This window comes from Dermacentor variabilis, chromosome 1 (genome assembly GCF_050947875.1).
Source record: "Dermacentor variabilis isolate Ectoservices chromosome 1, ASM5094787v1, whole genome shotgun sequence".
Taxonomy (NCBI): domain Eukaryota; kingdom Metazoa; phylum Arthropoda; class Arachnida; order Ixodida; family Ixodidae; genus Dermacentor; species Dermacentor variabilis.
Window position 1 is genome coordinate 84,008,826 of NC_134568.1, and position 23,765 is coordinate 84,032,590.

Genomic DNA, 23,765 nt, shown 5'->3' on the forward strand with positions numbered 1-23,765 from the left:
CTTACACGTAAACAATGAAATGAAGGCATGGCAGGGGTCCGCTGCATGGTTGCACAGAAGGTGTTGCGTGTGGTTTGAACGAAACTCTTAACAAAATGATATGTTACAGGGGAAACCAAGAATGCATGATTATCAGTCATCTTGAACATATCAGAGTAGCTTTTGTAATATACCTTCAGTTGGCTAATTAATTAAATTATGAAAATTTATGTAAATATTCATTTAAGGGGCTCTTCTGTTATTGGATGGTTGTAGAAGAATGTACGAAAAAAAGCCAACTGCAGTTAGTTGCTTAAAGTTACCACCTGGCAACTATTTTTCAAAAGAACTACAACAGACATACTGCATAACTCTGCACATGCGTGCCTGCAGTGTACGTTCTAAAGTTTGCACTGAATGAGTGAAGTTTGCATGTGGGCCACAAAGCAGCAACCAGCTACAAAATGCAGTCTTGGTCAAAGAGTCTGTCAGTTATTTAGTTCCAAAGATGGAAACTATACATGACACAAGCAGTAAGCTAGCACATTTTTTATTGAAGCCCTTTTCGTTTCTATGTGATGGGCCTTGTTAATAGATTCGATAGGTGGCCAACCAATACATTTGTTAACAATCAGCAGATTAGCTGTGTGCAATAAACAAAAGACTGGTGTGAGCTTAATTTGTGAAGCAACATCATCAGCAGAAGGTACACCATTTGGCATTTTATACAGGATGTCCCGCTAACTTAAGAGTTTAAAAATTTGCGAATGCCACATAGCTGTACAGAACCAAGGTAATGTTGCTTGCTGTTGCTTGGAGATAAACAAATTGTTTTTTTCATCCCGCCTAATTAGACAATTAACCTTACTTAATAAACTTCTCAAATATTGTAATTAGATGAAAAGTGTCAGTAAGAAAATTGTAGAGCAACATGAAAAACCACTGATACAGCTTTCTTTTGCAGAATACGTTGCTGCATAAAAACGTTTTTCCTGAGCTTGAAAGAAGCCCGCAAATACACGCAAAGTGCTTTCGAGCGGCCAGTTGCACAGCAATTTTGCGTGCATTTGCAGGCTTCTTTCACGCTGGGAAAAACACTTTTATGTAGCAAGTATTGAGCAACAGAAAGGTGTATCTGGAGTTTTTCATGTCGCTCTACAATTTTCTCACTGACACTTTTCCTCTAATTATAATATTTGAGAAGTTAATAAATTAATTAATACTAATTATCTAATTAGGATGAATGAAAAAACTAATTTGAGTATCTCCAAACGACGGCAAACAACATTACCTTGGTTCTGTCCAGCTATGTGGCATTTGTATATTTTTAAACTCTGGGTAAAGCTCGCTGGGACACCCTGTAGATATACTAAGGTGCATTAAATGTTTTTAGAAGTAACAGGTTTAAATGCCTGAAGGCCATTAGAAGCTATCACACAACAGCAGCCTCATATAGCGTGTGACATGCAATAGAATAGAAGAATATGTTGAGAACATGCTGCGCTTCTGGGTTGATAAGTGATTTATGAGTAACTTTTAAAAGCAACAGCATGCTTCAATGATACAAAAGAAGAGCAGCTAGGAGAAAAATAGCCCACCTCTGCCTTGCACCAACATCCTCGTCATACTGCTTGCCTCTGATCTCATCAATGTTGCTCATCAGCTGGTTGAAGGAGCTGCAGGGAAAGCAAGAAAATGGTGTTCCAAATATATTAAAACAAGTCAATTTTAATCCCGTGATATGACAGTATAATAGGAAATACATGACCCCCCCCCCCCTACTCCTAAACACACTGGAATGTTTCTGCTGGAACAGCAAATATCATGACACTGCAGTGCACTCATGTCAGGCTTCTTATGCTAAGCGTGTTTAAAGATTTCCCGAATGGCCACACTGGTTGGCCGTTTAGCAAGCGGGCACCGCTAAATTGACTTGCATGCCTGTGTCAACCCAAGCATACTTGCCCCCTGCATGAGTGAAAGTGTATCAAAAAGCTGCTTTTGATATACATGGCAAACAGTTGTAGAAGATGCAATCCAGCAAACGCATAGCAGTCAGTCTCACAAAACATCTCTGACTGAATCGACAAGAGTACACGTACAGAGACTCACAGGGTTTAGGCCCCATTTATGCACACTAGTGTATTTGATCGAGTAGTAAAATTTACCAATGCATGAAGTAGTCTCGTTAAAGTTTATTACAGTTAATTCAACTCACACTTTAATGGGCGACATAATGCAATGGCCATAATTAAAGGGACACTAAAAAGAAATTAAGTATAGCTGTAACTATGTCAAAAGACCCACTATTACTGCAAAAGGAAGCTTGATAAGCCAGAAAAGATGCTAGAAAGGAAGACATGTGGCAACGCCACTCTGTAGTTCCCTTACCAGGTGGTAGTGATGTGGATTCTGATGGTGTATTTTCAAGCGTAGTTAATTTTTTACCTTTAAAGATGGACTACACTGTATTCTTAAGGATCAAAAGACTGAACTTAGCAAGTTTAGAAAACTTTTACTGTACCACAATGGTCCAAATATGAGAAAATAAGTTTGAAATTTCTTATGTTACACTGACATAGTGACTCTGAGATTTCGGCAGAAAATTTTGGTCTTCACTTTCTCTTCTAGTAATGAACTCCTTACTGCGAAGTTAACAAAATAGGAATTATGAAAGAATGTTCTATAAGTTTTAGTGTTTTGCTTTTAGCAACCCTATAAATCTTTTGCATCATAAAAGGCCCATATAAGCTGGAGCGACATAATCTAGACAGAAACCAGTACACATTCAAACAAACATAATGGCAAGCAACACAGCAGTAGAAATTCCCTTCAACAGTTAAGCTACCATGTGAAACAACTGAATATGCAAGTGAATATCTATGCTGCAGCCTTCTCCCAGAAATGGGAGGAGGAAAAACACTGTGACAATATGCTCACCATATTGAGTATGAAAACACATCCCCCATGGAAAGGAAAACAAAACTGGCTCATGACACTATGTGTGAGCAATAAAGTATTTGTGAACATTCTGCCCAATGACAATTTGCCTTTGAATTCAGTGATATCTTAAACTGTTATACTTGAACTTACCTGCATTTGACTTTCACAGTGCTTTGCATCTACATGCCCATATGCTTCCGTATGTGCTCTAGACCTTCATTACCAAATACCTGTATTGTTTATAAATGTCTCTATGGTTACTGGCAAACGTGCACGGGCACACAGCGACCGGCTAAATAACTGTAGGTTCAGTCCAAGCAATTTGCATAAAATTTGTAGCTAAAGAAGTATAAAAATAGAAAGTGCTTAGGGGTAAGCAAGAAAGTAAACATGCATGCTTACTCTCTGTCGATGACTAGACATGTCACACCCTCGGGATCGTCTGCTATTATGTTGGCTGTACGACATTCTTCACTGCAGAAAAGAATGCAGCGAAATGACATAGGAGAAAAGTGCAACTACATTATGGAAATGACACATCATGACAGGAAAGTGAAAGCAAAAATGAAGAAAACAAGTTGCACATAAGCACTGAGGGGCCGCTATCAAATGCTGGGATGACAGTTGTACGCATTTTTCTTAAGATATCATAAAACCCTATAGCCAAGATAGTGCAGTTTCAAGGCTAATATTTCTTACATATCAACTGTACAAGGCCACACTTTCCAAACACACAGCTCATAAACCACACAGGGAATACTCAACATACATCACTTAGCACTGTGAACACTTTTGGAAGAGTTTCCATTACTAACAGTAATAATTACTAATAAACTCAGGCCTTAAAATTATGAAGCAGCCACACATCTATTTATTATACTCTGTGCAGAATACTATAGTGGGGAACTTCAGAATAATGTTGTGGTATACATTGAAGAAGCAAGGATGCTTTAGCCAAAATTCTAGAACAAGAGTCTTGCATTGCAACTTCATCAAGCACTGCAAATGCCACAGTCAGGATTATGCTTTACATTTGTACATCTATGCCATTAATCCCACAAGTGAAAGAATTGATCACAGCAGGGAACATACTCATGTTATTCATAGTTATACCTTTAAGTTTTCTAACAAAAAAGAAATGACAGGAAAACATAAAAAAATCTGGACTTTATTGAAAGCACTCATGATCTTGACAGAAGCCACAACAAATTCAAACAAACATAATGGCAAGAAACATAGCAGTAGAAATTTCCTTCAACAGTTAAGTTATCATGTAAAACAACTGAATATGCATGTGAATATCTATGCTGTGGTCTTCTTCCAGAAAACAGAAGAGAAAAAACACTGACTTTATGCTTACCAGATTGAGTATGAAAACACATCGCCCATTCCCACCACGGGACAAAGGAAAGTCGAGTTCACAGACTATGTGGCGTGGCTGCTCGACTCAACAGCAGAAAAACACAGCGCCCTTAGCTCAACAGAACAAAGCAAAAATAATTACACTATATCAGCAGACACTATGGATGTGGAATGGCACAATTGCAAGCAGTAAGGACTACACTCACCTGGATCACACATCAACTAGAAAACATGTCAGCATGCATGTGTAAAAGAGAAAGAAAGCAAGAGCAGATGTTGGCACCTTGAAGAAAGAGAGAGAGGTATGGGCAGAACACAAGAGTACACTCACCCTTGCAGTGCTTTTTCTCCAAAGAAGTCTCCCCTGTGTAATGTCCTGATGAAGATCTCCTCTCCTGTGCTACCTGCCTCCTCGGGTGCTTTCCTGGTTACCTTGACCTGGCATAGCCAAGAGGCAAAAACTCTCTCATTTCCCCAACACAGAAATTTATCTCAGAATTATCAACTAAGTGGCCAGAAGAGAGGGTATCCGAGAGAATGTGTGAGGGGGAATAATTTCTTTTTCTTTCCCATTTTTTTTGCAATTGGCTATCCTTTCTCTTTGCCAATGACCACAAATGAGCAGGATATAAATGCAGCTACTGTGACTGAATACTACAATGTAATTAATGTGCTGGCTTATTGATAACAACACGGGCAGCGAGTCCACAAAAGCTCTATGGCCAGAACCCTCCTAACACTGTGCTTCAACAGAGCAGCTCCGCTGCAACAAGAGTGACAGCAGCTAGCAGCACTGCAGTCATTGTGCAAGGATACCTGCATGTCAAAATCAGCAGATTGCAATTATTCATACGCTAGTTGCTGTTGATCTTGACCAGTTTTCAGTTTTGCCTTGAATTATGAAGTAAACAAAGGGCTCCTGCCTAGTTCAAGATACTGCACAAGAAAAGCTTGATTTAAAGCTTGATTGATTATAAAATGAAAAGATGCAAATTTTCTTTCAGTAGTGATGCACTATAATTTGATATGAATAAAAAAGTAAGGTTCGAACAAATGTTACGAGCTTGTATTATTCAGATTTGAAATACTCTGAAATTTATCTAATAAAAGAATGCTTGCAACATATATTTCACGAGACAAAACATATTGCTTTTTCTCATTCCATATGGGAACTCCGATAAAACAAAAGTCGTAGTAACAGTGCGATGCATTTGTTTTATTTTTTAGCTGGAGATGCAACTGTTTTAAATTTTTTACATTTTGCTATAACAGCATGCTTTGAAGCGGTTGTCAACACAATGTAAGCAGAAATATGTAAAAGAAGTACACGTACAGTTCCTTTGCTGATGATGAAGAAAGTGTCACCTCTAGCCCCTTGCCTGATGATATAGTCACCTTGTGCATAAGTAGTCTGCAAGAAGGTAATAAATGAGAGAGAGCCGTTAGTGGCCTGTGCAACAAAGAGAAACCAAGAAAAATATATTGAGATTAATGGCATGTAAAACACAGAGAAGCGAAGAAAAAAAAATCCAGAAACCCTTTATCATTATTTTGCGACATAGATGTAATCCATTGTATATTTCTGCAGATTGAAAAAGGTACCCATTCCTTAGTCTGCCTAGAGTTTGTGCCAAGACAAGATAAATTATTTTCTTTACCTTGAGCAGTAAGAAGACCTAAAAGGGATTCTACTACATTAATTGATACTCTACATTTAATAAACATATAGCACGTGTTCCAGTGGCTTCTGCGGTTCCTAAGGTATAGCAGGCAGTATAAATTCCACCCCTGGCTTCTCTTATGCTGGAGCAGAGCCCATGTCATGCTGCATAACAAGAACTGCTTCCTCATTTTTTTCCTTCCTTCCATTTTTTTTCTTTGCTGTGCCCTACTGATAGCAGTTTCAGGCACGTTGCTTTTAATGTGCCATAATCTATGATGGACCATTGGAGACTTGTGGCATAGTAGGTAGGGATCTGCAATGACGTCCTTGGGGGCTGTTCTGAGAAGGAGGCACAGGCTTTAAGTAGAACTTTCTTCTGTTTTTGCGGCACACCTAGGTATAATATTTTGCAGACACGATTATCATCACATGATCTATGCCTTAGGTTCACTTGTTTGCAATGCTTAACCCTTGCAAGGGGTCCCTTAAGCAGATATGGAGTACGTGTTATGGAGGACAAACTGAATAGCCTACTTACCATCACCTAGATTCACCTCATTTATACTAAGCACTTCTAACACCCATTTGCATGTCTCATGTACAGGAACATATTCTAACAAAACACAAAGTAAACAAATTAGCTTGGAAGTCAAAGTTCACCCATGCTACCACACGCTGTTTCTTTAACTAGTTACCTGAACCTATTGGGACTGGGAAGTCTATGCAATTGTTGAAATTCTCATTTCCTTTATTAGCCGCAGACATCCTGTAAACAAATGGCACAGCTTTGCAGGCTGTAAAATTGGAGGGCTACATACCTCTTCAAGAACATCAGATATTTTGACAAGGGTTTCCTCCGGAAGTTTCCTGAAAGTAGGCACACTGGAAGAAAGTGGCAAGGAATGGTGTTATCAAAGTGCAATGATATGAGTGATGGTAAGAAAATATGCATAAGCTGTCATGTATACTGTGCTACACAGAGGCAACATCTCAGTACTGTCCTAGCAACCATTACAACTCAGTTTGGCAGCTTTGCAACATACTGTTTCTTCAGCAGATGTCTGCCAAGTGCACAGTACTGGCCATTTTTAAAATAGTGTAGCACAAATGCTGGAATTATACTGGCTCAGATGCCAATTCCAACGTGGAGCATTCATATTTCAGGTTCACCGGTGCTGCCTTACTGAAACATAACATGCTGCTGACTATCAAAAGGTAGCAGCTATAAATTTTTATGTACAAGAAAAGCTACTTTTAGTGAGCTAAAATGCTTCTTTGAAAAGAGACATGAACAATTCTTCCAATGTTACTAAACAGTGCAGTTCTTGAATTAATGCTCTTCTTATAGAGACTTTATGGCTGACAATCACACCAGGAGACTTGTTTTCAGAAACCATAACATGGAAAGCTTTAATTTTCCCTGGAACGGGCAAAGGATTCCTAGTAAACAAAAATTACTTTTAGAGGTAACCCACAATGACTCAGGCAGATGGCTGGTCATCATGGCTAGTCATTAATAAGGTGGGCAAGAGAATTTCAAGTGCATAGTCAACACTCACCTTTTGAGAAATTCAGTATATTCAGACTGCCTAACCAGGCCTGTCCTCATCATGATGGTCTGGAAGCATTGCCTTTCAATGGCCCAAAGCTTGCAATCACTGATAGCTGCAAGAGGTGACCTAACTATTAATACACTACTCTAAGAAAATATTTTTCTCATGGCCCGAGTTGAAATCACGAAGTATAAAAATGAGCTCTACATGCTGGAGGGACTGTTCCGTGCAATGGTAACAAGTCACATGCTCAACACAAAAGTTAATTTCTTTGTAATCTTACAAATAATTGTGCACAAGCTTGCCAGCTATCCCAAATAATCTAGCGGCCAAACAAATATCTAAGCAAGACCCACCAATACGAAACTTTGTGTCAAGGTCAAATATTATTTTCTTTCTGTTTTCCAATTGTAAAAAATTGTAAGAACATGTCCATATGCTTCTTGTAGTCAATGAAAGCATTCATAAGAATGCTGAATATCCTTTTGCAGCAGATTTATTTTGTCACTTTTTAATGCTTTTGTGTACAGGTGCATGCCAAGACATGCACTTTAATAATTTCCAAATGCACACTGCAAAAGTGTTAGTTCACCCTGACAACAGCATTCATTCTGTCTACCTCCCAGCTAACTGCCTCTTTTCCTCTTGCATTGTTTTTGTAGCCAATGTAGAGCTTGCTGGCACAAGCCACTACACAAAAATACGAAGCTGTTCATACCTTTGACTGTGGCTGTCCTCGTGCAATTGTAGAGGATGGCCAGCTCACCAAACACTTTGCCAGGCCCCAGAGTGCAGAGAAATTTGCTCTCCTTTGTGACCTCCACTTTGCCCTCTGCACAGAAAATCAGCAATATAGATGCCATGATTCATGCCTTCATAAGAACATAGTGCATGATGTATAACTCTTTTCATTTCAATACAAAATTATCTTTTCCCATGTAAATACTCAATAGCACAGCAACAAGTTCACTAGTTCTTTTTGAGTACGAAATGTATAGTTGTTGATACTCGATTTCCATTTGATTCAGGAATTTATATTCCAACTTGTCAAACATTCATTTCCGTTCGAATATAAGGAATAAGCACATTTATATAGTACAGCGAGAAATTCACTAATTTTTAACTAGTGAATTTGCTGCTGTACTAGTGATTCTTTAGATGTGAAAAAATGCTTTCGCACTAAGATTGAAGCTGATAACATACCCTCCATTCCAATTCATGAGCATACACCAGATAGCTTAAATTGATTATCAAACATGTTATCATTACGTTTTGCTCTTAGCTACTATCATGACAGGCCATGTAGGACCAATTGCACTGTCACATGATATTTTATAAGATTCTTTTTTATAAGGTACAAGTTGCTTCGAAAATTAATTCCACAGACCCAAGGGCACATGGTAAAAATGTGCAGTGCTACTGCTGTGGTTTGCTTACAAGGCCATACCTTCCATGACGTAGACAACAGAGCCGACATCGCCCTCCTTGATGATGAGGCTGTCCTGGGCATACTCGACTGGGTACATGCAATCAGTGATCTCCTTGATCTGCACAGTCTCCAGGTTCTTCATGAAGTCATTGTCTTGAATGGCTTGCTTAATTAGCTCCCGGGACCTGCAGTGGCAGAAATGGTGCAGGCATCAGCAGGAGACTTAGCATTGAGAAAATTAATGACTGTGCTACCCCAAACCTCAATCAGTTGTTTGGCTTACTTAATTTAACATAGGGGTGAAATCTTGTCACACCACAAAGGTATTGTGGTGTGACAAGCACAATTTAAGCAGTAGCACAGCCATGCAAATTTTTTTTCAGGCTATTCTGGAAATTTGGCCAGCTGTGACTAACAATAACAGAAAAATATGACTTCAATGAAAATATATATTTGGTACTGTCACTACAACAACAAAATTTTAGTGGGAGTACGTGCTGTGCTCTTCAAAGGTACCACCACAATACTGGTGTTAAATAGCACCATGTATACAATGAGGACATGTGCTATCAGGGTGAAAAGAGAGTTACCTTCATGATTAATGATAACTCAAAAGAGGGTTACCTCAACTTCATGATCATGATTTGGAACAACGACATAACAGAACAAGTACACACTACTGTTACAAACATATATGACCTGTTTGAAGGAGGAAGAGCCAATCCTCTTGAAGACAGTGAAGTGCAAATAAAATATATAATCAGGAAATGTGATTCTCACTAATGAACTAATAATTATCCAAATTTACAAATTAACATTTCAGTTGATTACATACACTTCTTTGGCTAGTTGAATGGAAGCTCGTGAGTGTTTACAGGACACTTCTACTTAGCAGGAGTCATGAGACTAGTAGCACTTCGGAAATATCCATCTCAAAACTAGCAGGGAAGCTAGCAGTTCTATTTATTATTCTCCCACCGCCTTCTTTGCACACTGGCGGAAAATATAAGCAGAACAATAATGTATGTTGTGGCAGATTTTGAGGATGACTAGCTTGAATTTTGCGCAAGTCTCGGGATGCCTACTTGGCAGGCATTCCTTTAGCACTAACTGGCTCAAATTCCGCAATTGCAACATGTGCCCAAGAGCAAATTAATCATAAGCTAATATCTTGGAGTCTCATTTAGTTAAACAGCGATCATCTGAAGCCCGCATATAATACTGTGTTGTCAAAAAAGACCCTTTCACCATTGCACTGCAGTCAAGAAAATGGGCTTCTTCTCCTTGCAGTAGGTGATGTCTACACAGTTATAACTTTTTTTCCTTTTTTAAAGAGCAGTCTGTTCTATAGCAAGCTCATCTTTGCATAAGGCTATTTATTATAATGTGCCTTATGTTCTATATATCCAGGAACAATGGCAATGTCCAGTCAGCATCTTTTCTGAAGTGCATAGTTTGCATAAAAGCCATATGAAGAGCAGTACATGCATAATTCCTTATGAAATTGAAACATACTTTTGGTCTAAGTCATCATGTCAAATTTCCCCTTCAGGCTCACTGCAAATGCATAACCAAAATCTAGAGAACCTGTTTTCAACATTAAACAATTTGTGGCTTTGTACAATTAAACGTAAGTTGAATTTAACGGTAAAATCAAATCAAAGTTGACAGTTGGGCTAGGCATCAACTGACAATTTTAATTTGATTACCTGAAACTGTTTGATCTATTACTTCATTGATTAGCCATACTATTTGTGGACTTAAGTATTTCTGCTAAACAAAAGTCAAAACTTATAATTTTTGTCCATATAACCTTTGAAGAAGAAACTGTATAACTGTATGTGCTATTTGTTTATTCTGACAACAGTGCAAAGCGGACAGTGAAACACAGATAAAGAGGCGCACAAGTCCTGGATTGGCATAATGTAGATATTCCATTCACTCGATTTTATTTATTTCTCATCATTCATCAAAGAACTCGCCAATGCTGGTGATAGTGTAGGCATCAGGGCGCTGCTCGGACCATTGACAAAAAGCAATAAGAAAAATAATTGGAATAGAACCGTCACATTATCCTGACCCTGTGTGCTTCTTTCTGCGTCTGTCACCATCTCTGTAATATTGAACATAAAGCAACTCGCCTAAGTTTACTCGATATTTGATTCAATATTTACCTATAATATGATGTCAGTGGCACCTTACTTGAGTGGAGATATATTAAGCATATCAAACTGACTCAAACATAATCATAGGCCTAGCTTCAGTGATGGTAATCACTTGACCACATCCTGCTGGCTTGATGTGCAGAACCATGCAGCACTCAGGAGTGGTGTTTATCCCGAGAGACATGAAGGCACTTCCTTCCTGCTGAACAAGCAAAGAAGGGATGTTGATGCCTACTGGTGCCTGATTTTTCTCATTTGAGTGCAATCGATTAATCAGAATAAAGAATACTAACCATGATTACAGCATTATATTCGATTAATCTCAAGGTCAAACGATCACTGATCCAGCCCTAGTTGAAATGTTGTTTCATAGATATTAGAAAGTGGCATTGCATCGGTGATCGAGGGTGCCTTTTAATTGTGCGACAACATTGCGTCTCAAGGTCGGTGCGATCCAGAGCGATGGCCGCCAAGCAAGCGAACGAGGGACAGGGCTAGATCGATGCCCCTTCTCGCCAAATCGGTTTCCGACATGGCTCGACATGCGACGCCCGAAACGCAAACGCTGTTCGCAGAGTTGAATTTTGGTTAATGCGTACGTTCCCGCTGGCTTTCCTCGCTGGGTGCTCCGATCACGTTCACCGCAGTTCCGGCGGTCCAGGGCGAAGTTCGGCGGAGAGCTTAGTCGACGGTGCGCCGTCAACGCAGCCGTGGCGGCCGATTCCCTTTTCTGTTTCTCAATGAAAGCAATAACTCCTCGTCCGACAGTGGAAGAAGAGCCCACAGCACGACAACAACAACGCCGGCGCCAGTGCAAACCTGCGCGAGACGATTCGCGCGAACGCTGTTGTGGCACTTTGCGCGAGCGCGGAATTGTCTTCGGTGTCGCAGACGGCCGCAAACAAGTCGCCCGATCACCGGAAGGTGCCAACGGAGGCGCATCTCGCATGTCCGAGCAACAGGTGCGGATTGTCTCCCCGCCTGTTTCACGTCTGTCACGCACATATCCCAAAGCGCTCGCCGCATGCATGTTGTATCCGTCCATTGTAGGATCCAGTGCAGACAACAGCCGGCGATATGCAGCCGCAAAGGGCATTGATGGTTCATATTCGATGCCTTCGACTCGGAGCGTATAAACATGAATGAACTCCCGTACAATGATGCAGATTGACACGAGAGAGCCGCCAGCTACGTAGACTCGTTTTTCTCGCAGAGGCTGACTTACAGTGAAATAGTACTGAGTAAATGCTGCCACCCCTCCATAATAGGACTGCTTCCACGATCGGCAAATGGTAATTCTAAAAGCCATTAAGAACCTCTGAGCGAATGAAAAATGCAGATATAAATATCATACAATATTATAACGTCTTGTAAGCAGCATACAAACGTCTTGCACGGACACATGCCTAACAGTCCCTTCTATATCACCGCGCAATAACGTTTTAGGATATTTTCCAAAGTTTCTGTTTTGTTTCACGTCTTCAATAGTTCCGTTAATTTTACATCTTTAGCGAGCAATTTTATTTCCTTTAATATGAAGGATCAATGGAAAAGACGCGCCACGTTGGACGACTGGAAGACATAAAATAAAATAATAATAGATAAATAAAATAAAATAAATAGAGAACGTACACTGAGCTTTAGATTATGGAAGAGTGAGCCGTAAAAAAAAAAAAGAAGGAAGGGTTCAACCGCAGAGAGTGCATCTTTCGATAATAAACTTTTTTAACACCCATAGGATGATCAGTGTCCCTTCATAGTCCGTTCTTCAAGCGAGACTTGTATTGCCGCACTCGTGTCGGCGTCGGTGCCGTACGAAAAAAGACGCGCGAAAATTGCTTGTCGGATTGCGGATTCGAACCACCACCACGCTTACCGATTCAGCCACCGCCGGTTCATCATACGCGACCTTTAAAGCGGGGTTTTATACGCACGAAGAAGTATACACAGCGCAAGGCGCGAGCCAAACACAGGCGTCCCCTACCTCCGGATGAGGAGTGAAAGGGTGCGATCGCGTGTTCACTTGCCTCGCGCCCGCCGTTTCCCGCCAGTTGAGGCCCGGCAGTCAGATCAGTGATGCCACGGATGCTGATTTATCAGCAGATCTACTGATCTTTAGTATTTCTGCTGATTCAGTGATAAAATGCTTGAATGTACTGATTTTCTTGCTTTTCTACTGAAACGAAAGCAAAATCTGCTACTTTTTCAGTACAGAGTATATCTTAATGTGATGCCACCTAGCCAGCGGAAAAAAAAAAAAAACGCGGTTGGCTTCGAGGTTAACACACATTCTTGCGTTTCCGGACTCTCAAACGTGGCGCTACCTCTGTCTTTGAGCAAAGTTGGGAAAAGGTGAGGCGGTGAATTTGTGAAAGTGGGTGCACTACCGTACCTCCCACAACTATGAAACCACAACAATGAAACCAAAACTATCGAACCAGAACCAATGACTCTCTACATGCGGCGCTTCGAGCGCCTACTCTGTTTTACAGGAGACTAAGACCCCACTTACTTACTAGTTCTGAATAGTGCAGTCAAGTTGTCCGCTGCTGCTTGTGTACTGCATGCAGTACATACCGCATGTGGCAGACACGTCACCCATTGCTTCGCATCAAGTTCAGCGTGCGGGCTTCATTACGAGCTCACCAGGTAAGTAATATCTGTATGTCTTGAGTTCCCGATATGTAAGTATTAATAACTAGTGATTCACCCGCCGTGGCTACTAAGTGGATTTGGCGTTGCGCTGCAAAGTGCGTGATTTCGAAACCATATCCCGCGGCGGTCGCACTTCGATGAGGGCGAAATGCAAAAACGCTTGTGGTACCCTGCATTTGGTGCACGTTAAAAAACTGCAGGTGGTCGAAATTAACCCAGAGTAGTCCCCCACTACGGCATGCCTTATAATCATATCGTGGTTTGGACATGCAAAACTTCAGCATCGTTACTGTAGTGCTTTATTCCCGGTTATCTCGGCACCATATTTTGGGCTGCCCCTCATTAAATGCCCCGCATTAAGTGATCTGCCCCTCATTAAGTGCATTGGTACTTGCATTACAGGTGTATTGGAAGCTTCAGCATAATGAAAAGTGGCAGTGACGCTGGTTCAAAGTCTTCAGACCGAAAGAAGAGCAGTCCAAAACCAAAAAAAAGAAAATACCAGCAAAAGTACAAGCAAGCTTGGGAGCATGAGAAAGCGTTTCAAAGTTGGCTGCAACCAAGCAAGAAGGGCAACCGTTATGCGTACTGCAAAACATGCGATATGAACCTAATTGCCGGCAAGAAACTGTTGGAACGGCACATGAAATCTGCGAAACATGAAGAAAATACAAAAAAAGCTTACGTCCCAGCTACCGCTGATGCAAGCAATGCTTAGCATTGCTATCTCTTCGCAGGTAAAAGAAGCTGAAGTAAGAATGGCTATGTTTGTCGCCCAGCACAACCTGCGCTTTATAGTCATGGACCACCTACCTAACAAAGCTCGTGAAAAAAATTTGCCCGGACTCCGATATCGCAAAGCAGATTGCCTGCAGCAGAACAAGAACATCAGTGATAACAAAGGTTGTGAGAGGCGAGGAGAGCAAATCGCGGCTGTGGAGGCTACTTCGAGAAAAGAAATTTTCAGTCATGGTTGACGAGTCAACGGACGTCAGCTGCAACAAGCACTTGTGTGTTGTTACAAGGGCTTTCGAAAAAGATAAAGTGACTGATGCCTTCTTTGATCTCATCCCTGTGACGGATGTGGGTGCCAATGTCCTTTATAGTGCCCTTACTGGTACTTTTGAGAGAGCGGGTGTTCCTTATAAAGACAATCTAGTTGGCTTTACTGCAGACAGCGCAAGTACCATGATGGCTAGTAAACATTCTGTGATGGTACTGCTGAAGAAGGAGATTCCCGGCTTGTTCATTCTTAAGTGCACGTATCATTCATTTCACTTGTGCGCATCGTACGCTTGTTCGAAACTTCCACGTGTTGTTGAAGATATCGTGCGGGGAGTCTACACTTACTCCAACTCAAGTCCTAAAAGAGAGGGCACGTTGAAGAAATTTCAGGCTCTTCTTGAACTGAAGCCGCACAAGCTTCCTCATCCAAGTCAAACAAGGTGGCTCTCATTGCTTGCTGCAGTCGACCGCTTTCTAGAGCAGTATGATGCCCTAGAGGCATATTTTGCATCTACGGTTTCCACAGACTGGCTTTTGGCATCGGAAACAATCTACCAGAGGCTGCAAGATCCTCTGAACAAGTTTTTGATGTTCCTCAGCTTCGTACTGTCTCTCTTTAACAATTTGAACAAACAAATGTAAAGTGATGCTCCACAGTTGCACAAGCTCTTCAGAAGTGCAGAAACCTGCGTGAGGACAATTATGGATTGTTATCTCAAGCGATCCTGCACACAGGGAGTTGAGGTGGCAAAAGTTGAATTCAAGAACCCCAAATGCTTTGTGTCTTTGGAAGACATGTACGTCGGCGGTCAAGCAACTGCATTCTTGTCATCCAGAGAATGTTCAGTTACCACTGAGCAACGTCAGTTCTTCCGCTTAAGGTGCCTTGGTTTTTACATTGAGAGTGTCGACCAAATTCTGAAGATACCTCGTTGCACGAGTTCTGGGCAGTCGTGTTTACTTAAAAACATTGTGATGGAAGCGCCGCTTTTCCTGCATTGACCGAGTTTGTGACGGATATATGTGCTTGCCACATTCTAGTGCAGCAGTTGAGCGGATATTTTCTGCTGTAAACAACCTGAAGACAAAACTGCGGAACAAGCTTAGCACGGAGACTATCTGTGGCCTACACACGAAACGCCTGATAACGTCTTCAGCATGTCACAGCTTCAACATTGACAGGCCACTGATAAGGAGAATGGACGACTGGCACAAGGATAAGCATGAGTGCATTTAATGCGGCTTTCCTGGCACAGCCGCTTGTGGAATTTCACAGCATATCTAGTCATATACATGGCCATTTTGAAGTTGCATGTTCACGCGCAATAAAGTTTATTTGCATAAGCTATAAGGGACGCATGTTTTCTTATTTCTGGATCATCATGATCAACCTATTTTTATGTCCACTGCAGCACGGAGGCCTCTCCCAGCGATCTCCAATTACTCCTGTCTGGAAGATACTATATTCTAAAGGTTTCAGGTACTAACTACCATCTGAAGCCTTTGAATAGGCCATCGGAGGGCTTCACTGTTTTTAAATTCTTGCTTGACAATGGCTCTCTGGATCCCCGGGTTTTTCAAAAGTATCGCCAAGAATCTCGGGGCCGATTTTTGTACTATTCCTTAGAAGCTACAATACTACATCAGAGTACTAATATAAGCGCTGAATTCGTGGGCTCATAAACTGAGAGCAAAAATTGAAATAAAAAGTCTACTGATTTCTACTGATTTTTCGCGAAAAAATTACTATTTTTATGTGTCGTGGCAACACTGAGTCAGATGGGGCGGCCGCGATTGCCGAAGAGCAGGCTGCGCTGAAGGAACGGCAGCGGGAGCCGGCCGCGCGTCGTGCGTTTGGCCGCAGAACAGGCGGCGTTTGATGAACGCCGCCGGGAACTCGCTCGAGGAAGGGGTCGTCGTCGACGTGCCGACCTCGCCGTGAGGGAGCGCGAAGCCGAGGCGTTACAACGAAGAGCCGCGAATCCCGAGCTTCGCTTGCACCCCTCTTCACAGTAGTGGAAGGACGGTCAATTTTTTATACTAAAGGAGGCCCATGCGTGACGTTTCCGATTTTTATTTTTTTGCGGTAAATGAAGATTCAAGCCCTCTAAACCTTAGAAAAAGTACTGGCAAACGTCAGGTCAGCACAAATAATTTAGTTACTCTAATACTTCTTTCTATGGAGCAGTTTCCATATCGGTAGTTAGGAGGTGGGTTCCCGGGATGATGACGCGATGTAATGGCTCGCTCCGTTTCTGCGATCGCTGCGGCTACCACGCGCGAGTGCAGCCAGAAGAAACGCGCGCACTTTATTGGCAAGGTCATCAAACCTGGATCGGTATAACGTTTTTAAAGCTGTTCCGACCTGTTTTTATTCCAAATCGGTCATTAGGCCTCCGTGATAGGTCACACTGGCTTGTGCTCGGCCCATATGGGCTGGACCCAAACCATTCTGACCTATCACGGAGGGCTAATGGGCGATTTGGAATAAAATTCGAGGACATCTAAGCACAAACCTTATGACACAAACAAAGGGTAAAGTGTCTGGCGCGAGGCGGCTGATTTGGACCTGGTGCTGATCAATGACCCGGCGTTCCCCACTAGGTACGGCACGTCGACGAGTCAAGACACGACTCCGGACCTTACTTTCGTGCGGGACGCGCTGGAACCGCGCTGGTCCAACCTGAACCAAGACCTGGGAAGTGATCACTGCATATGAGCTACGAGCCTGCGGATCAGACAGAAGAAGCTGCGCAAGTTCCAGTTTGTCGACTGGGACGCTTTCCGAAAGATCAGAAAAGAAAGGGCGAACGAAGAAACCAAACCGAGTCTGGAACAATGGACTGTGCAGTTGAGGGACGACGTCGGCGCCGTTACCAGAGAGGTCCTAACGGACCTTCCCGTCGAGAAGATGGACAGCCGCCTGGCGCATTTCATAGAAGCAAAACAATCCCTCCTATAGAGGTGGAAGGGTCAAATATTGAACCGCCGACTGAGAAGTAAGATCGCAGAAGTCAAGCGTGCCATCGAGGAGCACAGCACGACACTCGCCAAACAACAGTGGGATGAGGTCTGCAACTCGATAGATGGCCGAATGCGAAGAGTGGGCACCTGGAACTTCCACTGTTAGATGAAACAAACACAAAATCGAACCAGCGTAGCATGCTGGAGAAAATTTTACATACTGCCCGAAAAGAGTCTTCCGAAGAGGTGATGGCTGGACTGGTCAAGAAGTACCTGCCGGTGGAGAGCGGACAGCGAGCGCCCCCCCCCCCCCGCACCTCTTTACCCGAGTACGGCGGGCTGGAGAATCCCACCCTGGACGCCGACTTTGGGACCGGAGAGATCAGAATTGCACTGCACGTCTTCAACGACAGATCGGCCCCTGGGCACGACAGGATCACTAACGACGATGTCATGATCACTCCGAAACCTGGACGACGACTCGATCGAGTACTTGACCCAAATTCTAAACGACACGCGGAGAAAAGCGGCAAGGTCCCAGACGGGTGGAAGACGGCCAACACCATACTCATCCCAAAACCGGGCAAGGCACCCGGTCTCGAGAACCTACGCCCAATTTCGCTTACCTCGTGCGTGGGAAAGCTCGCTGAGCATGCAATATTAAATCGCCTCTCGCGCAATCTGGAAGAGCACGAAATGTATACCCGCATGCGATGATCGGATTTAGGCCGGGCTTATCTACAGAAGACGCCATGATGCTCCTAAAACACCACATAATCGACTGCAGGACGAGAGGCACGAGGGCCGTCCTGAGCCTGAACATGGAAAAGGCCTTCGACAACATCCTCCACTCTTTCATGCTGAAAACGATATCGAACCTCAATCTGGGAAATCACTCCTACGGCTACGTCAAATCTTTCCTGACCGGCAGAACGGCCACGCTTAAGGCTGGTAGTCTGACGGCCGAAACGACGAAGCTCGGCAACAGGGGCACGCTGCAGGGAGCGGTCATCTCGCCGACCCTGTTCAACCTATCGATGATTGGGCTGTCCAAGAGGCTCGCCGAGATTGACGGCGTCGAGCACACGATTTACGCGGACGATGTCATGATCTGGTGCACAGGCGGCAGCGATGGGAACATAGAGCAGAATGCAGGAGGCGATCGACGTCACGGAGGAGTATCTCGTCCTCACGGGGCTCAGGTTCGCCTAAGAAATCGGAACTCTTACGGTACAGACCAAAGAGAAGGGGACCCAAACACAAGGGCTGGACACCCCTGGAGAAAACCGACATCACCCTGCGTACGAGGGACGGCAAAATCATCTCGAGGGTGGATTCTATCCGGGTCCTCTGGATGACGATTGAAGCCAACGGTTCCAGCAACCAAATGATCGTCTCACCAAGAAGGCGGACAATGCCATTAGACTCATCAAGAGAGTCACCAACCGACAGCAAGGCCTACACGAAGACAACGCCGTCCGGTTGGTGCACGCATTCGTTCTCTGTCACTTTGCCTACGCCGCTGCAATGCACGAATAGCAGCGGGTGGAGAGGGACAAACTCAACGCGCTCCTGAGAAAGGTGATTAAGAGAGCCCTGGGATCACCCTTATATACGAAGACCGAGAGGCTCATGTAGTTGGGCATGCACAACACTCTAGAAGAGATTGCCGAAGCGCAAGAAAGAGCTCAATACATCAGACTCTCCACCACTCAGTCCGAAAGACAAATCTTGAAGAGGATAGGAATCTCGCCCGCCATGGTTGAAGATAAGTACTGTGAGATGCAGAGGAAGCTGCGAGGCTGCCTCATGGTTATGCCCGTTCCGAGGAACGTACACCCAGTACACAACGATGGCAGAAGGCGAGCTAGAGCCAAAGTCCTGCTCGAGAAAGCCAGGGAACTAGTAGAAGAAAGCACTTTCGTCGATTCGGCGTTCGAACACAGCAGGCGAGCGTTCACCGCCGTTTGCCCGGATGGTAGAGGAGACGTCACGGATTCCGCGTCTCCATATACAACGGATCCACAGACGACCGAACAGGCAGCCATCGCCCTGGCACTCCTGGATGGCAAGAGAACCAGAATACACAGTGGCTCGAGGGCGGCAGTGAGAGCCTTTGCCATGGGCACCGTTTCCAGACATGCCCTGGCGATCCTCCGCGGCAAGGACGTTAACCCGCACATGATCATTTGGTTTCCCGCACACATGGGAGAAATTTACGGAGCCCCGACTAATTTCAATGAGTCAGCTCACGACGCCGCGCGAGGGCTTACAGACCGCGTGGTGCTAGGGTGGCTAGGCTTGGAGATTACGTACTGCAGGGACCATCTTCTCTCATACAATGAACTCATGAAACACTTTTACTTGGCGCGCAGATCGTATCCGCCTCCGCACATAAAGCTAAACAGACCCCAAGCTCTCACCCTGAGAGCTCTTGCAGACGGGTACCTATCCCAATCCCCTGTTAATAAGCAAAATATTTCCCGAAGCCTTGACTTCATAACTTGCCCTCGATGCGGTAGCGTAGCAGACTTAGAACATATGCTCTAGTGATGCTCCGCGTTACGCAGCGACAAGGGCAACGCCAAAGAGCGTTGGGACGCGCTCTTCGTAGCACCGAACTAGAAGAACAGACATGTGCAGTCCATCGGGCCCGCGATGCGACCGAGAAGCTATGCCTTTCGGTCCCGACGTGGGAGTGGCCCGCTTCGGGCTAGGAATCTAGTGCGACCTGAAGGGCCTGAATAAAGCTTTTCATACCATACCATACACCTAAGCACCTCTTATGAGTTGTGAATGCGAAAGCATTAATGTCCAATTGAACGCCGCTGAGCGGTCCTCCGAGTTTTTCGCTGCGAGTGACGTTTTCTAGTTTTGCTGCGGGGTATGGTGTCGATTTTTGCAGATACGCTGCTGTCTCCCTGTATCGGATCGACGCATCTGCACTTCACGTTGCTGCGCTAAATATTCCCGACGTTTCTCGGCGCTCATCGCCGCCCCTCGATGCCGTTCCGCTTCGCGCTTTCGAGCCAACAGACGCTCGCGTTCTGAGCCACACTTCGCTGCATATCGAAGACGTTCTGCGTCGCGTCGCCGAATCTGCTCTGCCGAGGCGCGCTGGTGACGTGGCGTCGCAGCCAATGGGAATTTATGTGCCCTTTCGACAGACGACGCCGGCTTTTTCGCTCATTGGGCCATTCGATGCTTTCGCATCAAAAATAGATTGGAATAGCTTTACGTTATACCGGCCCTATAGCCTTTTATTTCCACGACCTCAGCAAATCTTGCTCTGTGTCATGCCCGTCACTGTAATGTCGATGATCCTAGATCCAGAATTTCGAGACCAACTTTAGAATATCTTATATGTTGGTGTAGTAGAGACTTGGGCTTGTAGGCGCATGTTCGATGAAAGAAAACAGCGCACGCACAGAAAACGGGGTCGGAGGCAGCGCTAGCTGTGATGTTGTCCATGCCTCCATCCTCTATTTTCTGTGCGTGCGCTGTTTTTTCGTCCGTCAAATATCTAATATGCACTTCCCAACCTGCATACTTGCTAAATGTCCTTTTTTTACGTGCGAGCAGCGTGCGGTAGAGCTTAAACAACTTCAAAATTAAGGGAAGGAGAGGAGGCCAGAGCGCTTGCGCGAAGCTCCTTGTTTGAGGCACGTGCGGGCACCACGTGGAGAACAAAGAACCCGGTAAACGGTAGTGCACATGATCGAACTGATGTAAGAAGAAACACACGGGGCTGCATCGGCATGGTTTAATGTCACGTTATTTTCTGGCATTTGCCTGCACCATACTTTACTATTTCACTTGTCAAAGATAACCGAATACCTCTCCGGGCGCCTTTTTGAGTGCGAAAGAATGTCTGTCTTAAATCACGTGACATTGTTTTCCGCCACAACGGCGAAGGTGCGCGCGAGCTCTCATGAAGGAAGTTATGAAATTTGCAAGGCGATGGCGTGAGGAGACAAGTTCACCTTCTCGCAATGCAGGCCCTCGACTAGCGGCCGCAATTCCTCTCCTGCCTTCTTCCATATCGGAGCTGAGAGGCCACGTCAAGTTAACATCACGCTACATCACGAGCATGCATCCAACTTTTTTCCCTCTTTCTTGCATCCCGGCGCATTTTCAGTGGCGGTTTAGCGGGCTGTGCATGCATTTCACATAAATGTTTCTGGTTGCTGCCGTTTATTTGTGCGCTGCATCGCGTCATCTCCGAAGTCGCAGGCGGGACCTGTGACGTGGTAGACGAGACCGGTGATGTCGCCTTTGCTGGCGGCAAGGCTGGCTACTCTGATTATAAGAGTGTGCGGGCTGTCATTTGGAATCTAGAGATGGGCAAAACGGCTCACTTCAGTGAGCGGCTCCGAACGGCTCAGCTCACTGAAATCGACCGGTTCTCTTGAACGGCTCATCAGCTCACTTAAATCTGTAACCTGTGGTATGTATAGTCAAGTTATTTGGCTTTGAAAAAGTTATACATGCTTTAGTAGAATAAGCATGTTATCGGCATGTGGTGTACGCTTGGCGACTATTAAATACTTTCTTGATTAAGAAGTGCAATGTTTTAATATTAATGAACCTTTCTTTCATGATATTGGCGATAAAATACTTCTTATACTGTAATTGGTACGTCACTGAGTAGGCGGCGTTCACTCCCGTCTCGCCGTGCTGACGACGGCAGACGAAATTGTGGTACTGGCGAAACACTATGGCGCAACCGAACGTTCGAAAAGCAAGATGCCTGCGCGATCTCGCCCCTGTGAGCCGTACGTGAACTGAGCGGAGCTGCACTCTAGCGGAGCGGAGATGGGCGAGAGCGAAAGCAACGCACAGAAACGGAACGGCAGCCGATTCCGAGCTGACTGGAACTCGAACGAACATGGTCGAACGGTTGGAACGGGCAGAAAAACCGAGAACTGCCGAACTCGCACCCACAAGATCCGGTTCAGACGGAACGGCTCGGCACGGCTTCATCTCTAGAAGAACCTCCGCTCACTTTCATTTCAAAATGGCTCACTCGTTCTTTAAATAGAGCGGCCCAAAAGACCCGGCTCGCTCCTGAGCGACCCATCTCTAATTTGAATTGTGAGTTGGTTTCGCGGTACACAACAGCGTAATATTTCGCAGACACGATCGTCACAGCCTGTTCTATGCACCTCGCAGATTCTGTGCACCTGGCGAGGATTCCTTTAACCTGCATATATGACGCGTGCTTTGACTGCACGGACATTATTTTCTTCTGTACGGCTCACTTGCTCGCTGGACCTTTGTTATAAACTGCGCAACCATGAACTCCATGAAAGTTCCGGAATGCATCATCGCCAGTGTGCTGATACTAAAATCTACATACTCATTGCTAAGGAAGCAGAATGACGTGAACTAGCGATCATTTCCATGCACAGAGCTTCACGGAGGTACAGCCGCCACGCACCCCTGTGCACGCCTGAACAGACGTGTCGATCAAGTATAGCTTTGGGAAACCGGTGCATGGTTCAGTGAACAATGAATACGATGGCCGAATCCGTAAGTATGTCCTCCCAGGCCGCCGATCACACAAATCGGAAACAACAACGCTCACCGAGACTGCAAACTGGGACTGCGCTTCCTGTCGTGGAATGCGACCAGGAGTACGACGAAGTCGAGATGACAGGCGGCAGCACCGGCGACGATGTCGTCCACAACTCGGACCACGGATGGCATTCGCAGGCTGTGGCAAGTACTCGTAAGGTAACCACGGTGCACGACACCGTCGGCGGAGGACACCGCGGAGCAAAGCGACCAGCAGCTGCGACTCATGACAGTGGCCGCTAGCGACAGAGTGGCAGCGTGCCCACAGACGCTATCGCCATCAGCAAGGCTACCTAGACGACCACCCCGCGTCCCAACCCTGTCCGCTACGCAGCTGCGTTCGATCAACAAACCACGTCCCTATCTCCTATATTAAGTTGTGCGGCCGCGTTTGGCACAAACCACGGCGATCCGTAGGGCATTATGTTGAGCACTTGCTGTTGAGGTGTGTGATACGTCAGTGTGCTCAA

General features: G+C 44.6%; 1 protein-coding gene across 4 annotated transcripts in view; it reads right to left on the reverse strand.

Annotated features, from left to right (window-relative positions):
- The window catches only part of for (cGMP-dependent protein kinase for), a 207,576-nt gene that overhangs the window by 28,672 nt on the left and 155,139 nt on the right, over nt 1-23,765 (reverse strand). For 3 of the 4 annotated variants that reach the window (XM_075690819.1, XM_075690791.1, XM_075690809.1), the window contains exons 2-9: nt 8,948-9,114; nt 8,219-8,332; nt 7,507-7,612; nt 6,766-6,829; nt 5,618-5,695; nt 4,616-4,722; nt 3,325-3,396; nt 1,578-1,655 (exon numbers count right to left, since the gene is read on the reverse strand). In XM_075690819.1, the coding sequence (XP_075546934.1) occupies nt 1,578-1,655; nt 3,325-3,396; nt 4,616-4,722; nt 5,618-5,695; nt 6,766-6,829; nt 7,507-7,612; nt 8,219-8,332; nt 8,948-9,114 (786 nt within the window). Of the gene's footprint in view, nt 1-1,577; nt 1,656-3,324; nt 3,397-4,615; nt 4,723-5,617; nt 5,696-6,765; nt 6,830-7,506; nt 7,613-8,218; nt 8,333-8,947; nt 9,115-11,693; nt 12,155-23,765 lie in introns of those variants that run through there. The other variant, XM_075690799.1, reaches the window with a different exon arrangement.